The sequence below is a fragment of the Dipodomys ordii genome, unplaced genomic scaffold (genome assembly GCF_000151885.1).
Source record: "Dipodomys ordii isolate 6190 unplaced genomic scaffold, Dord_2.0 Scaffold28, whole genome shotgun sequence".
Lineage (NCBI taxonomy): Eukaryota > Metazoa > Chordata > Mammalia > Rodentia > Heteromyidae > Dipodomys > Dipodomys ordii.
In genome coordinates this window covers 8,695,147-8,714,054 of record NW_012267244.1, presented here as the reverse complement: position 1 = coordinate 8,714,054, position 18,908 = coordinate 8,695,147, and the positions used below count along the sequence as shown (strand labels likewise).

The 18,908-nt window shown below is 33.1% G+C and overlaps 1 protein-coding gene across 2 annotated transcripts in view; it reads right to left on the bottom strand.

Moving 5' to 3' along the window:
- Nucleotides 1-18,908, bottom strand: part of Ssbp2 (single-stranded DNA binding protein 2) — a 247,274-nt gene that overhangs the window by 30,869 nt on the left and 197,497 nt on the right. For both annotated transcript variants that reach the window (XM_013015937.1, XM_013015936.1), the window contains 4 exons: nucleotides 17,335-17,401; nucleotides 16,199-16,269; nucleotides 9,582-9,649; nucleotides 2,851-2,899 (listed from right to left, as the gene is read on the bottom strand). In XM_013015937.1, coding sequence (XP_012871391.1) covers nucleotides 2,851-2,899; nucleotides 9,582-9,649; nucleotides 16,199-16,269; nucleotides 17,335-17,401 — 255 coding nt within the window. The remainder of the gene's footprint in view (nucleotides 1-2,850; nucleotides 2,900-9,581; nucleotides 9,650-16,198; nucleotides 16,270-17,334; nucleotides 17,402-18,908) is intronic.

Below are 18,908 nucleotides of genomic sequence, written 5' to 3'. Positions count from 1 at the left end.
TCACCACTGTGTACTTCCTGAGTTGATGCACCAAAAAAACCCACCAAACTATTTCTCTGGTTACTGCCAAATATTTATAACCCAAATTTAATAATAAGGAAATGTCAGGTAAGAGCAAATTATGGGGTGGTCTAAATAATGCAGTGTGTTTAATATAACTGCACGATTATAAAAGACAAGAGCTGGGATCTGTCCTAGATTAAAAGAGATAAAAAATTATGACAAGTGAATGCAATCAGAGAATTGGAATTTTCTTTTGGTAAAAAGATATTTTGAGAAAACCGGTAAAATCTAAAGAAGATGTGAAGATTAGAAAGTAGCAGTGTATCAATGTTAATTCTCTTAGCTTGGTGATAATTTTGGATTGTGAAAGATCATAACTTTGCTTTTTAGAAAAGATATGCTGAAATATTTACAGATAAGAAACAAAATAGATCACAACAAAAGGATGCTTGAATACAGAGAGAAAATAATAAAGCAATGTGGTAACACATTCATACTAGAGAATCTGGAATGAATTTTTTGAAATATTCTTCAAGTTTTCTGTAAATTCTAGGTTACTACAAATAATGAAAAAAATATGTGAAGCATATGTGAAAAGAGTAAAGTAAAAAACAAACTCCTTACTTTAATATGCTGATATATGAGTCAAAGACTTACTGTATTAATATAAACTGAAAATTTTTTGTAATATTAAGTATTCACAGGAAGTCTAAAGAACTTGGAATTCAAAATAATATAAATGGATTATTACTATAAAACAATCAGTGGTGTTTAGGGAAGAAAAGTCCCTCAATACTTTTTGCTTCTGTTTTATAGAAGCCCTGTGTTTCTATTAGAAAGTCATCATTTTTCTGTAATTTCTTTCTTGTTCTCAAAATAAATCATTTTCAGAGGAATGTTTTTCTTTTGCGTGTTCATGATGATGATGAAGTTCTACTTCTGAAGCAAGAAAATCATTTGCCACTTCCCACTTCTTTTCCTGATTCACATACTGGGGAAGAGGGTAGATATTTTCACTTGCCTACATTTATGCTGGTCATGGGCTCATTTCAGTTTTTACCAATTGGGGCCCATGTCAATATGCACAACTCCTACTGTAGTTCTTAGTGTTTCACAAGGTGTAAAATAATGGAGAGCTCCTGATTTTATATAATCCATTTTTCTACCCATAATGCTTAGTTCTATGAAGTCCTGAGGAGAGGAAGCTCTCTCATAGCATCAGAATACAATTGCCTCTGTCCAGTACCCTTCCATTTGGAAAACATACTCCAATATTTTAGATATAATGAACATCTTCCGCGTCATCTTTCCAAATGATGTCCACCTTCTTAATTGTTTTTGGGGAGGCATAATCTTAGGATGAGTATATAAAGAAGGGTAGTGTGAATTGTCCTCTGATTTTCTGTATGGGCAGTAGTGGGATGATTAGCAAAGGTGGGATATTGGCTGGTTTTTAATCAAATTTCATTGAGCATGTAGATAATAAAATTTCTTTCCAGACAATGGTAGTGGGAAGACTATCCAGTTTTCAGTGTTACAAAATTATTTTTGGTCTCCTTAATAACATTTTCATTGGAAAGTTGAAAAGGCTTCAAGCCAGATGCCATTTTAAAGTAAAATCTTGAATAACTTGGTTAAGGCAGATAACATGAAACAGACACAAATCAAAATTTGTTTTAGGCATATAAAAAAGCCAAAAGAAGTTGAGAAGTTCTGTTCATTTGCATTATGACATAATATAACAAGAGTATTTTAGAAAAAATGGTTAGTCTACTGAAGAACCAATTGAGAGCAAAATCTTTTTTTTTAACTTTCAATAACTGCATTTAATTAGTGTATGGTATAGCTACTAAAACTAAGAAGAAATATGTTTACCTTGATTGAAGTAATTTATTCCCTGAATAGTAATGGATTTAGTATGTTTACTCTTATTTCCTATACTACATGCACATCTCATTTTTAACTTTCTTGAAGTTTAATGTAACCTTAAACTTTTGATCAGTCTCATGTTCATTTAGTGAACATTTGTATACCTTTATGCACATTAGCAAATAACATACCTTTTGGTTAGAGACACAGGCTATATTTTACTGCCATACTGACTCACTTGATTTGGATACACGTGTGCAAAGTACACACCATACAAATGTTCGTAGGTTTTCTCATTACTGAAGATTTCAAGATTTCAAAGTCAAGAAGAAAAAAATATCTCCAGGATCATAAAATTAAAATCATATTAATTAAAAAAATGAAATGCTCAATTTGCAAGCTGTGCATACATTTATGTGACAGTATTAAGAAGAATGTGTTTGTAAAGTTAAACCTCTGCCAAAAAACAGAACAACAACAAAAAAAAAAACCTAGGAAATTTCTTAGGATTTTAGGAAAAGACATGTGCAACGAGGACTATTCAACTAACGGCATAGGAAAATGAAGACTTGCTTTCCGACAGGGCAAGGGAGCAAACCTAGGTGTAATGCATGTAACAAATCCAATCAGAGTAACTTGGTTTGATCATTCTCTAATTGAGGGTTATCACAGATAATCATACATTATAGATATTATAGAAAGTCAGGCTATGTTATGATAAATATGTAATATACTTAAAGCCCAATATTTCTTTTTGATATCTATTTAAAAACATAGGATGCATGTTTATATTAACTCCTGAGGTAAAAAATTATATTATTTCAAAACTTATGCATATTTTTCTAAATGAATATATATAAAAACATATTTCTTACTTTTAAAAAGATTAATACAATGAGTAAGGCTTTCAAAAGCAGTTATTTTTGTTATTTTAGTTAAATGTTACAAAATACAAAATATATTATGTTATATACTCACTGAATTGGCATTTGTTGGGTTTGGCCAGGGTCTACCGCCACCTGGACCCCTGTAAAACAATATAAATGACATTTTAATCTATGCCTTAAATGTTTCATAATAAGTTAATACTGATAACTCAGCTATTATTGACAATTCTAATTCAGCAATGGAATTACTATCTTAATAGTTTTTATTCTTTTTTAAATTTTATCTTATTGTAAAGCTGCTGTACAGAGGGGCTACAGTTACCTGAGTAAGGCAATGAGTACATTACTTGTGGATCAATGTTGTCCCTTCCCTTGTTGTCCCGCTATCCCTTCCTTCCCCCACCTCTTACACTCCTCCCCACCCCACGCCCAAAGTTGTAAAGTTCATTTCCAATTACTATCTTAATAGTTTTGATTCTTAAATGAAAAAAATTATATGTGATACTTTTATTCCCACATCAAACTACTTTTAGACAAGTTTTAAGTTTTAACTATGTTTATTTATTTTTAAAACAAAACACTGATCACTTATAACTATACGCATCTATGTGTATATGTCTGTTTGTATCCTGAATCACTATGCTACTTTTGGAGTCCAAAGCACTAACTATGAAACTAAAAAGGAACTATAATTTATGTCACAATATGAATCCCTTGTATCTAATTCAAAATGAAATTATTTGTAAACTATCAATATATATAAAATATAGCTCATATTAAGCTACAAACACAAATACACAAAAAAGTGCTTAAGGATATCTTCTTTTCAAAAACTCATAGTGTCATGTATGTTACTTCATATATAGCTATATACCAAATTATCTTTCAGTGCAACTAATGATTTATCTACTATTAAGTGAGGAAATAAATCCTTTTCTTATTTTCATAAATTTAGTTCAAGGCAATTCCTGGAAAATAAGGGTAATCTTTGCAAATATATATCATATTCCATAATTTTAGAGTAGAAGCTAATTTTTGCATTCAACATCTTATGAGAACATAAACCTTTTTAAACAAAATTAATGTCTACTTGAATGAAAAGGTCTCCAACACATTTTAGTACTTGATAAATACTTAATGAAGACTATTGCCAACTCCACTGTAACTGGGATTATTCAAAATGATTCTTTTCCTTCTAACTATTATGATAATAAAATAATGATTGCTGTGTGTGTGTGTGTGTGTGTGTGTGTGTGTGTGTGTGTGTGCTGGTACAGGGGCTTGAACTCAGGGCTTGTAAGCTGTCTCAGCTTTTTTGCTCAAGCTAGCATTCTACACTAGAGGTAAAGCACCACTACTGGTTTTTTGGTGGTTAACTGGAGATAAGAATCTTATTCCTATATTAAAATTGAGATCCTCAGATCTCAGTTTCCAGAATATCTAATTATAGTCTTAAGCCCCTAGCAAATGGCTAAGACAAGTTAAAAGTTTTTAATTGAAAACATTTTTAAAATTTTATCTTATAATGATGCTGTACAGGAGGTTACAGTTACATCAGTAAGTTAATGTGTGGGTTTCTTGTCAGCATTGTTACCCCTCCTTTGTTTTCTCTCCCTTACCTCCCTACCTCCCTGCTCCCCTCCCCCAAAGTTGTAAGGTTCATTTCTTAATTCTAGGGACATTAAATCGAATGTACTAATGTTAAAGAGACTAAGTTAGTATATTACTCATGATCTCTTAGAATATTTAAAACTGCTTTTAGTTTTATTTTGAGATTCCCTAGGGATGTGAGCAGCAGAAAAGGAAATGGATTTTTCCCATAGGAAATGCACACTATTAGGAATGCCCACATACAATTATTTTTCCCAGTGTGACTTGATGAATAAAAGGGAAAATTAAAATTGGTCAAAATCTTATGCGTAGGGAGAAGTTAAGGGACATTTAAATTGTTGCCACTCTAAGAGGATGATGATAATAATGATTCGCAATTAATTACTGACACACTTTAATTTACCTAGAGGATTCAATGTCCTACTGACAAAAAAACATGAGAAGTATAGGACGTATGCTGATCAGTAAAATATTTGGGTAGCAAAACATAGCTGCATGATTTGTTTGCTGTTACATAAAACACAGTAAAGAAACAGGGAAGGCCAGGAGCCGGTAGCTTATGCCTGTAATCCTAGCTTTTCAGGAGGCTGAGATCTGAGGATTATAGTTCAAAGCTAGCCTGAGCAGCAAAGTCTTCCAGGCTCTTATCTCCACAACAACCAGAAAACCGGAAGTGGCACTGTGAGCTGAGGGGCAGTGTCCAGGCCCAGAGTTCAACCCTACGACCACTACCACCACCACCAAAAACCCAAAAAACAAAAACAAAAAACAAGAAATGGGGAAATGTTTATTTTAAGATTATATAAAAACTACATCCACATCATGACAAAGATGTGTGGACAATGATAATATGATATATGTTTAATGTTTTCATATTAAAATATTTAAATAATTTAAGTATCCTAAAAATACAATGACTAAATAAGTATAGTATGAATAAGATATACTAAATATTGTTACTTTAAAATTTGCTAATGTTAACTCCTCATACTAAATTAAATGCCAAAAAATAAGCAAAAAAAAGCACTTTAACTAAAGAATATAGGCTAAAATGTTACATTGATTACAAATAATATACAATATCTTTAATACATTGCATTGAAACTACTTGCTCTGTTCTAGCAAATTATATTTCATATTAAACTTCACTTTTACATTATATGATGATATATTAATAATTAATATGAAAACACTTTAATTTTCATAGTGTTGAATAAATTGGGAGTTGTATAACTAACTCTAATCAACCAAGTAAATAACAATCATCAATCTTTTGAGAACCATCAGCATAATCAAGAAACTACTAAATATAACACAAATATCATTTTTATTGAAACATTTGACCTAACTATAGTTTGAAGTAGAACACAGCAAGATTCATTTCCAAACATGGTTTTTTTTTGTCTTTTTTTGTTGGTTGTGGGCTTGAACTCTGGGTCTGGGGGCTGTCCCTGAGCTCTTCAACCCAAGGCTAGCATTCTTACCACTTGAACCACAGTGCCACTTCCTCATTTCCAAACAAAAATAAAAAATAAAATTTAAAAGAAGTTTATGTTTTTTTGAAAACACATCATCACCACAAAGGAGAGAATTCCTCTTGTGTAAATCACACTTATTTTAGGAACTACATTAAGTAAATAATTTTGCAGAACATGATAAACAGCAAGCAAATCTTTTAAGTATTTTCCTCCTCTAATTTCTATAAAATGGGTAGAAAATACATTAAATTATTGAAATGTAAATACTACATTAAAATCCATTTTCTTTGTAGATAGATGATCAGTGTGTAGTGGGGGGGAGGGAGGTTCCTGGGGTTTGTACTCACAGCCTAGGCACTGTCCCTGAATTAATATGCTCAGGGCTAGCACTCTACCACTTGAGCTACAGCTCACTTCTGGCTTTTTTGGGTGGCTAATTGGATATAAGAATCTCACAGACTTTGCTGTCCGGGATGAACCTCATTCCTCAGATCTCAGTCTTCTGAGTAGCTAGAATTGCAGGTTTGAGTCCCTGGTGCTAGGTTCAAAAAAAATTTTTTTTGGTCGGTTGTGGGGCTTGAACTCTGGGCCTGGGTGCTGTCCCTCAGCTCTTCAGCTCAAGGCTAGCGCTCTACACTTCAGCCACAGCACCATTTCCGGTTCAATTATCTTTTTAGCCATAAAGTTAATCAAGTTTTGATACAAATGGTTTATTCTGCAATAAAGGGATCCAGTTGCCAGTTAGAATGCAGTATTTAATTACTGTGGCCAAAGTTGGGATATTTACCTTGTCATTACTAAAGGAAAAAAAATCCAGACATAATATTCTGCAAACCCATTTTGCCTATCACCACCACATATTTTAATTACATAATTTAATGACACAGTTTAAGGTAATACCACTCTGATGTCTTTCTTTCAATTTTTAAGTAGCTTGTATTTTAAAAAAGAAAGAAAATCAAGCCACAAATATTAATGAGAAATACTTTTTTTGCCAATAGACACTTAAAAAAAACTCATTTATGATACGAAATTTCAACTAAACTTATTCAACTAAAGACAATGGAGATAAAATGTTTTTTTATGTTTCTTTAGATTGTTTTTTTTGTGTGTGTTCCAATGTCAACACAATAATCATCCTCTCTGGCTGTAGCTTCCACACTTAAAAAGTTTCCCTGAGATAGAAAAACATTAACAGAAAAAAAAAATTCTCTGAAGTAATCCTACCTTATAGAAAATGGTCTCAAAGTAAAATAAAATAGTAGCAAATGATGGAAATTAAAGTTTATAAGACTTAAAAGTTCATTTAAACCAGATATATATTAATAGTAAAGCACTATATGATATAAAATATTTAAAAGTAATTGGAACATTTAAGAAACAGAAACATCTACAGATATAATCACAGTAAAAATTTCAGTTGCATTTTTAATCTCCATAATGAATTGGGTATACTCATGAAAACGTGAGAAATGAACTAGATAATTTTAACCAACTATTTGAGGTTCTCAATGGTCACCTGAAACTTTTTTCCCTCTACACCAGCAAAACCAGGTTGAATTGGGTGGGGAACATTCTGTTCATGGGCAGTCGAAGGCCTGTGAAATCATGTGACCTGGCAATTGCAGGCAGCATTAAAATTCAATAAAGAGGAGGTTTTTTGTTTTTTTCTCTTAGTAACATAACTATCAATACCAGCTAACATCTCCCAAGAAGGCTCTTGGCAGATCAGAAGGTTCTCTACTCCTGAAAGTCATATAGCCAATTAGAATGTATAATAATGTACAAAAAACGATACTTATCTACGTTCTCTTTTTTTTTTTGCAGTCGTAGCACCTGAACTCTGGGCCTGGGCACTGTCCCTCAGCAATTCAACTCAAGGCTAATGCTCTACCACTTGAGCCACAGTGCCACTTCTGATTTTTTCTGCTTATGTGGTGCTGAGGAATCAAACGCAGTATCTCATGCATGCAAGGCAAGCGCTCTACCACTGAGCCACCTTCCCAGCCCCTTTAGATACATTCTTAATATTTAATGACATCTCTGGGTCATTTTAAAATTTTTAAATATATTCAAATTTATTACATTGCAAAGGGGGAAGCTAAGCAGGTAACCTTGATATGCATATCCATACTATTGGTAAAAGTTCCAGTATGGATATAAGAACAAAATATTATCCATTCCTTTATGTAGAAACCATTAGTAAAAGGCTAATAAGCCTTTGAGGAATTCAAGAAGAATCAGAGTTAATGTTTACCCATATTTATTTTAAAAGTGAAATGATATGATAGAAAAATTTGACCTACTTAACCCTGGCTCTCTTAATTTTGAGTCTGTCTGGTACCTATCTATTAATCTATTTTCAGTTTTTTTTTAAAAAGTGCATCCTATAGTTTCATTTCATTTTTCGACACAGCGTCTTGTACTTCTCATTGCAATGGGTTAACCTGTATCCCTATTTAAACAATTTGTTTTTTCCCTTCCCCTCCCCAAATTATACCAACATCAAATACAGTGAAAACAGGGGTTATACCATGGGGTTGGGACATACAAAGCAACAAAAAAATCACGTGGTACCTTATAAATATGTCAGAAACAATAGCAAGCAAGAAAAAACCACTAGTGTGCTTATCTTGGGGCTTCATTTACAATTTAGGCGGGGGTGGGGTAAAGGAGGGAGTGTAGTTGTGGAGAAGGGAGGGAGGGGATGGTAGGGGAAAAACAAAGGAGGAAGCAACAATGCTTGATAAAAAATGTACTTATTACCTTGCTCATGTAATTGTACAGTATTTTCACAATAAAAAGTTATTTAAAAAATAAAATAGTTTCAGAAACTCTAAAATAATCCCTACATACATCAAAAGAGCTTATGGCACAGTAGATCTTAAATGCCATCAAATGCTACTTGAGTTGTTTCATTTAATATGTAAGGAATTAAGACATCAGTTGATGCAAAGTATTTTTTATGATATATCTACAAACTTACACAAACAATTTATTTTTGTTAAGTTTTCTTTAGGACACATCATAGAATTGGTCCTCTGGTGAATTAATGAAAGTTACTAACAAACACCAGTGTATATTGCCTTTGACATCAGGTTGGAGAATAAAAAAATGAATATAAATTCTGTGACAAACTGCATTACATTGGCTGATAAAAATGAAGTACTAAGTATGAGTTAGATTTTTTTATCCCCTAGTGAAAACCAACAAACCCCTCTTATTCCTTACCTAAGTGCATCTTGAATTTTTATAAAGAAAGTTCATCTTATGATATAGAAAGTTCCTTAAAAGAGAAGATACTACTAAAGAGAATTCTTTCTTTGTTTTTAAGTGGTCCCAATAAAGCAAAATGAATCACTGTGTATCTGTTAAAATAAGGCCAAAGAATTCCAATTATCTACTTCTGCAGAATTAGGACATGGTACTTGTGCCAGCATCTCTTTATACTTTCCTATAGATTCTATAGGAAGGCTATGCAGTTATTAAGAAGAAACATGCTAATCATTGTTATTTATGACATCTGAAAATGGAAAAAAAATTACCATTTGCAGGGTTAGAAAGAAAACATGTAATTATATAATGAAAAGGAAGCAAGCATTTCAGCTCATGTTTAGCTCATTTTAATACTTTACAGGAATTGAGGTGTTTAAACTGTTTTGCAATCAGTATCTTTTTAGAAGACAGAAAACAAAACACGTTACTAAACATAATAATATAGCATTTGGCTTACATGTTCATTCCAGGCATTCCAGGGCCACCTAAAGCATTCAGTGGGGGTCTCATTGCACCTCCATAGTTCTGTAATGATAACCAAGGGTCAGACTACCACAAAACAAAAAAACAAAACCAAAGAGGAGGGGGGAAAGAAAGGAGAGCAGGTTAATGATTTCCCTACATAACTCCTGATTGGATAAGGCCTGTGTAATTCATTCTCTGAAGAGTCCACTCTTGTATTTTTTTGCGTCTACTTTTAACAATTATTTTGGTCTGTGTCTTAAAAACTACATGCATATGGAATACCATCAGAGCATGTTAAATCATTAAGAATGGTTGGAATGTAATAATCAGCATTATTTTATTAATTTCAAAATATCTGGATACTAGTAAACTTTTTCAAATAAAACATTTCATAAATCCACAATTCTATTTTTAGAAAAATATACTTGTTCCACTAGTTTGAAATTGTCATACTGAGAACAGTTACATAAAATCTGAAAAAAATGGTAAAAGCAACTTAAGGAAATTTACTATAAACTATTGATCATAATATAACATATCTAACATGGAAATGTACTAATATATACAAATATACAAAATACATGGAAAATAAAGTATATTCAAAAATGCATGCACAAATTACACAATCCAATAAAACTAGTTAATATTGACCATCTGACTTTGAAGGTAAAAATCATTTAATGTTGTATATGGATATTATATTAGCTTACTTGTGTTAATGGCCAAAAGTTACTATTATCATGTAAATTTATTTTAACATTTATAAGGGACATTCACACTACTATACTACTAATAGTAATAATTTCATGAATGATACAATTTCTCCTATTCTTCTAAGCATTTTCCTTGATTTTTCTTTTTATTTTGTTTGTTAACTCTTTAAGTATTGCTTTCCCCAAGTTCTAGTTAGAATATTCTTTTCTCAATACACATTTATGGGTAATCTTATCTATTACAATTTTCAAACTATTTATGCCTTAGGAAGTCCAAATATTTATATTTTATCATGCTATCTTGCCCAGTTCCTAGGTAGCTCATGTTGAATTTCACAAGAGTTGTTCCCATCATGTGCAACATAACCAAAAGAAACTCATTATTATCTTCTTAGGATTGAGTTTATTGTTGCTCTTATTTTGACTTGTTGAAAAGATAGGTACTAAGCCTTTCACCTGGCTAGGCAAGTATTCTACCACTTGACCTACACCCATAGCACTTTTGATTTTACTTTGTTTTTGAGACAGCCCCATTAATTTTTCCCAGGGTGACCTTGAGATCTTCCTTGCCTTCTTCTATTTCATGGCTGGGATTTTGAGGTCTATCACCATGGCCAAGATGACTGAGTGCTATGTGTCGCTTCCCTCAGTCAGTTCTGTGGTACCACTTGTCACTGAACTGTCCACAGCAAAAATTATTTAGGGTTCCTTGACATCTTTTATTTCCCATATTTAACCAGAAAAAACGACTATTGACTTGTCTGTGAAATGGTTTTTAAAATAGTAATCTCGTTCCTGTCTCGAATCTTGGTTATGTGCTGAAGCATCTGTACTATCTTCACAGGCCTCCTTTACTCTCTACCTGTCCCAAGCTATTTCCATACTGCTGTCTCAGTTAAGTCACTTGAAATCTCTGGAGACCACAGAGCTCAGCCACAGTCTGTTTTCTCCTCTGTTACCTATAATTTTCACTTTTCTTTTCTACATCCAATCATATTTCCAGCCTAATGTATTTTCCAAGTTCACAAACATATAATACAGTTTATTACTCATTTTAACTCATCTTTCTGGCACTTTTTTTTGGTAGTATTACAATGGCAAGGAAATGAATCAACTAGTGAAAGATCTGTTAGCTTTAGAGATAAATAAATGAAACAGCCTAGTTACATGGTATGTTCACTGCTTATTTACTTTTACTTTAAGTGGATCTTTTTTGAATCTCTTAATTTGTGAGTTATGGGATGATAGAATGGTTTTTGAGCCATGGGTTAAATGATTAGCATGGTGATAGTAATTAGCAAAGGGGTTATGAGAAAACGTAAAAAGAGAGATGAAATATAAGTGGTAAAGTAAGCTAGAAATGCTCCATAAGAAAACTCTCCTTCTTCTTTAGTCTAAAAAGAAAGTATTAATTTTCCATGTAGCTCTGGATATTGAATTATCTTGGTTTGAATCCCTACTACTATGGCCCAATAACACAGGGTCTCATTATGTTTTCTGGCTGGCCTCAAACTTGTGATCATCAGCCTTAACCTTCAGAGTGCTGGGACTACAGGTGTGTGCTATGACATGTGGCTGCTTCTTCATGTGTGATGTTGGACCAATGATTCTCCAATTTCTATATTCTTTATTTGCAAACTGACAATATTGTCATCCTTGTAGACATGTTGGAGGATAAAAGGAAAGACCAAGTACTAATCACAGTGCTTCTTGAACAAAAATCATGGCACTTGAATGAGTACACTTTTCCTTAGCCTCCCATTTGTTCTCAACTCTGATAAAATTACTTGCCTGTTTATGTGACGAGTTCCTGAGTTATTAGTAATGATGGAAGTATGCTTGTTTTCTAGGCATTTTCTATTATGTAATATTTTTCTAGCTGTATCTTTATCTCCTGCTAAACAGTAGTACCTTGAAGGCAGAGTATATTTTATTCATCTTTGGTACTTGATGTTGTTCAAGTATTGTGTTTGAAATATAGTAGGTCTTTAATAACTATTGGGCTTATTAAACTGAATTATCACACAAAATCAATAAGTAATTATTCAATATAGTACATAGTTGAGAGATTTATGAAAAAATTCCTTTTCTGATTAATCTAATGCAAAAAGAAACCAAGAAGTAAAGATAGAATAACAACAGGCTTTCCAAGTGATATCAACAAAGGCAGAATGGGAAGAGCTAATTTAGAATCGCTGAATTTTAAAGCTGATGGCAACTATACAATTCCATCTGTTCTAATCTCTCTTCCAATGCAATGTTCCTTATAAAATGGCTGTTCATACTCTGCTTGGAAACTTTATAAAGTCTTTCCTTGATTGGACAGTTTAATTTCTAGGAAGTTTTCCCCTGTACTGGGCTGAATTCTACCACTTATATTAGATTTGGAAGGATGGAATCAGTTTTCTCTCTGTGTGAGAGCACATCATATATTCATCTCACCATTTCTGCAGCCCAAGTATCTGATTTGGAAATCTTACTTGCATATAACTTAATTATCCTCCACAATTCTGGGGGAACTGGAAATAGTAGGGTAGTTAGAATGAATTTTTTGGTTATCATTTAGTACTTTCTGAACTTAAAGATGCAGGTCAACTTCTTGCTTGAGACAAGTAAAAGATAACTTCAAATAGAGTATCAGGAGGGATATTTTCTTGATTTAACAGATAAAGTTGTATTTGTATTGAAAGGACACTAATATAAATTTTTAAAAATCACATACTGTTACTATACTTAGATTTAAAATAGATTAAGATGGAGCCAATATATCTAAATTGTAGGCAAACTTTTATTTCTTCATCTGCACAATTTTAACTGGTAACTACGTGGTTATACAAACCATAATTATTCAAGAATCATGAGACTATGCATACTTCTTTTAAAGCCTCAGTTGTTCTAATATATAACTACTGTACCCCTTTACCGTGTTTATCTTAAGTTTAAGAAAATGAAGCAATGTTTATGAAAAGCAAGTATGTGTAATGTATTTGTTCATAAAGGAAAATACAATGTTTCAGACTGTTTTTTACAATATAACTAATAAGAAGAAGAAAAGGGAGATGCAGGCTGTTTTTGTGTGGCATCTATGTAGTTAAATGCTTGTTCTGAGACGTGTTTTCCAATATCAAGAAATATAGCTAACTTTTATCATAAATAGCACAGTTTATAATGTATATATTTTAGAAGACAACTGATGCCAAATAAATTTATCATATGACTTCTCTTGTTCCATGGGATTTTAGTAGTAATTTTTCCTACTGCACCATTCATATGAATATGATTCTGATTTCATTGAAATGTTTAAGTTCCCTACCCATCCTTTTATTTGTTGCTATGATTTTATAAGGTTATGATAGGTATTTATTGTTTGTGAGGTAAGTTATTACCAAGGCACTTTCTCTCATATTATATAGAAATAGATAGCAAAGGCATCTTAATCTAAACAGAAGAAATAAACTAGTATCTTTAATTTTGAAAATCAAAGATTTTTGAAAAAAGTGTAACATAGTTTCTCAAAGTCATCAATAAATTGTTCAACAGAAATATGTTTTAATCTGTTGTAACTTATTTGTAACATAAAGATATAGTTATTTATCTATTTATAAAACATAGTAATGAGAATGTTTTTAACTTTTTGCGTTTTCAAATGAGAGCTGAAAGTTCAAATAGCTTATGCAATCACTATATACTTATTTGAATACAGCAATACTGACTCTTTAATCTCCTTTTTAAAAGTAATAAAAGCTAATATTAGTCTGGTAGGTTGTGAACATTTATAATTACAACACTTGAGGGGCAGGAATAAGGCAGGGATTGGGGAGAGAGGTAGAAGTATTGTGAGTTCAATGCCAGCCTGGGGTATGTAGTAAAACCTTGTCTCCAAAACAGAACAACAAAAACAACCCTTATCCCAACAATAATAGTCTTGGAGTGCCAAGAACTTAGAGAGTAGCTAGTTGAAAAATAACTGAACAATGGTAATTAAACTATAGGCATGAAGGTTTTGATGCATATTTATAATGAATCACTTAAACTTTTGGGAAAACATTCTTTAACTTCTAAACACACAACTTGGTTGTTCTAGTTTACAAAGACTAAAAGTTCATTTAGTCATTTAGTCAATAGCCCATACATCTTATAAATTCTAACTACTATTAATATCCGTTAGAAGCCGTTTCTAATCTGGGTAGAAAGAGGAAAAATAATTTAAATATCTAAACAAGAGTTTTATATGATCATAAGAAACTATATTTGAAAAAACTGATCCTAAGCAAAATAACTGGGGGTAAGGAGGGTGGGAGGTGCTGACCTCTATGTTTACATAGTGAATTTCTTTTTTTTTTGTTGTTGTTGGTCATGGGGCCTGAGCTCTGGGCCTGGGCACTGTCCCTGAGCTCTTCAGCTCAAGGCTAGCGCTCTACCACTTGCGCCACAGCATCACTTCCGGCTTTTTCTAATTATGTGGTGCTGAGTAATTGAAAACAGGGCCTCATGCATGCTAGGCAAGCACTCTACCACTGTATCCGCTGAGCCACCTTCCCAGCCCAACTTCATGACTTTTTTAATGGAAAATGAGAAACTTAGGTTATATAAGCTTCGTGTTTAATATAGTTTATATTATTGTATGTTGACTAGAAACTTCTTGGTCTAAATTATCTTAGTACTGCATTCTTAAGTCTTTGATTCCCCATGTGGGGTCAATAAAATATTAGTTTAAAATATATACATGAAATAAGTTACTAAACAATCATGGGCAATGCTTTTAAATGGCAGCATAAATTCTGCTAAATTCTAGTCTATGAATTAAAATTTTTAAAATTATTTTTGGACAAGTTTTCTTTAAAAACATCATAAAATTAATTTCTATTTCAAGCCATTTTTTCTAGAGAAACAAAATGACATTTTAGCTAAAATAAATGATATTCATGAAAAAGATGCTTGAAAGTTGACCAAACCTTAGAACATGCTCAATCTCAGTGTATTGTTTTGGGGAATTTTGATAGAGAAACTATATAACATCTGATACATACCAATAGTATTGTCCTTGTTCAGTAAGACAAACAAATATTTCTGAATGCTTTTCTATTGCTTTACAATTCTATACAAATAGTTCTATATAACAAATTTCTGATGACATTCTTTAAAAGATTTATAGAAATATATTTAATGTTTATTGTATTTAGTATTTTCAATTGAATAGGTTTTATTAACTATATTTCCTCCCCATCCTCCTGGTAGTTCTGGGTTTAAATGCAGGACCTACAGTGCTTGCTAGACAGGTGCTCTATTGTTTGTACCTCTAGCCCCTTGTTATTTTTTAGATAGAATTTCACTTTATTTCTCCAGCTGGACTGGACCATGATCTTCCCATTTATGCTTCTCAAATAGAGCAACAGGCACCTGCCACCATGCCCAGATTTCTTCTTCTAAAATGAGGTCTCATGAACCCTTTGCTTGGGAGGATTCAATCTATGACCTTCCTGATCTCAGTCTCCCAAGTAGCTAGGATTTTGGGTCTAAGTCACCAAATGGCTAAAATATTTCCTTAAAAGAGTAATGATTCTCTTTTTATATTTACTATAATGTATTTCTGCAATGTATTGGAGAAATATACTGCATAGAAATTAGGAAGTATAGGTTATTGTTATACCAGTCTACAAATATCATATATCATATCCTCAAGAGCCTACCAACTATGAATATCAACAAGACTTAAGGTGGTGAGGATTGAAGCCAGGATGTATGCTAAACATGTACTCTCCTACTAAGTTAAAATCTTCAGACACAATGTGTAACAAGACTTTAAGGCATATGTTAAAAATGAACAAACACTATGGCCTACTTATATAAGATGAAAGCAAAATGCTTAGCATCCAGCTTCTGTACCTATCATTACCTGTGGTCCTAAGGGCACCATTCCTCTTGGAGGAGTCATTCTCTGCATTGGGCCACCCATATTTGGATGTCCTGAAAGAAAGTTAGAAGGTATTAGTAGTGTAATGATCATGAACACTAAATTAGAGACTAGCTTACTCCCTTGGTAGTATAATAACATCTTATAGAACAAGTGTCTGAGTGATTGGTTTCTTCATAACTTGTCTTTTATGGCCATTTTTCTCCTTCTGGCCATCATCTACCCACACTATATTTATATATTTCTTTCTTCTCTTTGTTAAAATATTTTTCTCACATTTGCTCATTTTTCTAGAATAGTAAAATAGAGCTTTAGAGATGTGTACTACTACTATGTATCTCTGGGAAGGACTTGATTAAGCTAACGAAGTCACTCGTTTCCTTATCCGTCTCCTGTGTACTATCATATCTTCAAAAGGCAGAGAAAATAATAAAAAATGTAACTTTTCCTGATGGTTACAAATTATACAAAAAATGCTAGATATTACTAACATATGGAATGCTGATACCTATGTATTTTTAAAATACTTTAACTACCCTAACATTCATAATTAAGAGTTATATATAATTTAGTCATGTTGTCTGCAAAAATAAAACTGATTATTATGGTACATATGTACAAACAAAAACTTTTGTTGAAGCATTGAAAATTTCCTTTTTGGTCTGTACATCAACCTTAGTTCCCAGGGTCCACCCTGGGAAGGCCAGGCAGACTCCTCCCTCCTCTCGGCTAAGTCTCTGCCTAGTACCTGTGCACCTAGGTAATTGGTACACCTGGACAGTCACTTCCCCTTCCTCTTAGGTCACATCCTAGGCTGCTGCCCCCCAGTTACACTTCCCATCCGATTGGAGGAGGGTCCTAGGCTCTGAGGCCAGTCATATCCACATCTGGTGTGGCCACACCACAGAAGGCTGTGCCTTCTCCCTGCCCCTTCCCTACTTAAACCCAGGCCAGACCTGGCCAGCCCCCTTTCAGCCATGTGGTCTCCACCATGCAGCAGTTCAGTAAAACAATGAACTTCTCTTCCTGCCTGAAAATCGTGTGGTGTTCTCTTTATTGGCTACCTAATTAAACCTAGCATATTTAATGTACCTTACACTTCTATTTCGGGTGGTTACCTTGTTGTCGTGTTGGGTCCATTCCACTGGGGAGTAATGGCTGACTTCCTGGGACACCTCCAAGTGCCTAGCAATTTGGTAAAACAAGATAGGAAGCAATATTGTAAATATGTATGCAATGATGTTTAAATACTTCCCTTTAAAATTTCTGTAACTACACAGTGCATTCAGTACTCAAGATTTTTATGTTTATTCTCAGTAATAAATATTATAGTTCTACATAGTGCGAGTTCTTGACTTTAGAAAGGTTTTATTTTGACCAATTTTGGGTCAAAAAAGGTAAAGAAGATGAGGAAACAAAAGTCTAAGCAAAAACCATTCTATTTCTTTCTGAAAAGTATAATGCTTTTTCTGAAATTTAACTTGCAAAAGGTTCCTGAAATGACTAATTGTATTTCTTAAAATTAAACTTTTTTTAACAGAATAGTTTACCCATTTATCATTAGAATAATAGCAGGGATAAAATGGCAAGGGACCAATGAATACTTTTTTCCCCCTGCAGTCATATTTTCCCTAAGAAACTCTAAAAAAATTCAATTAAGTTTGAACAATTGTTGTTCGTAAAAAAGTGAGCTAAAAGTGCAAAAAATACAATTTAATAAGGTTTGTTTTATACTGACTCACATTTTATATAATTGTCTGAGCAGCACTCAGAGGTGAATTAAGCTATATGTGATTTAAAGCTGTGGATACCAGGAGTGTTTGAACACATGCATACAGAATCCTTCAAATATTTCAAAAGAAATTTCACATCAATGCGTGTATATAACCAAAGCAGTTCTTTAAATTATTATCACTTGAAATCAGTAGAGAGCTTCAATTTCTCAAGTATTCTTTCTTGTAATTCCACGAATGTTTTGCTTGCAAGCACAACCAATGCATATTTACAGAGTCCCTGCTTCATGAAATGTTTCCTGATTGCTTTTCCAGCCTAATTTCTTGCCACTGCCATACACATATTCTAATTTCAACTTCTATGGTTTTTTTCTATTTATACATTCAATTAATGACATCTAAATTCAACCTGTTAAAAAAAACTGGAAATAAGCCAGGCACTAGTGGCTTACACATGTAATCTAAGCTAGTTAGGAGGCTGAGATCTGAGGATCAAGGTTCAAAGCCAGCCTGGGAAGAAAAGTCCATAAGACACTTATCTCCAATTAGCCACCAAAAAAAGCTAAAAGAGTTGTGCTCAAGTGGTAGAGTGCCAGTCTTAAGAGGAAAATGCAATGAGTAAGCAAGATGCTCTGAGTTCCAGTACCAGCATTCATGTATACACATACAGACATACACAAAAACATTATATACAAAATATCACTTCTTTCAGTCAGTTCACTGTTCTTTGGTTATTGCTGGTACCTTTTAAATCTCAATTTAGCGTACCTTTTTCTAACAATTTTTTTTTTTTTTTGTTCCAGTCGTGGGGCCTGAACTCTGGGGCCTGAACTCTGGGCCTGGGCGCTGTCCCTCAGCTCTTTAGCTCAAGGCTAGAGCTCTACCACTTGAGCCACAGCTCCACTTCCGGCTTTTTTCTTTTTGCTTATGTGGTGCTGAGGAATCGAACCCAGGGCCTC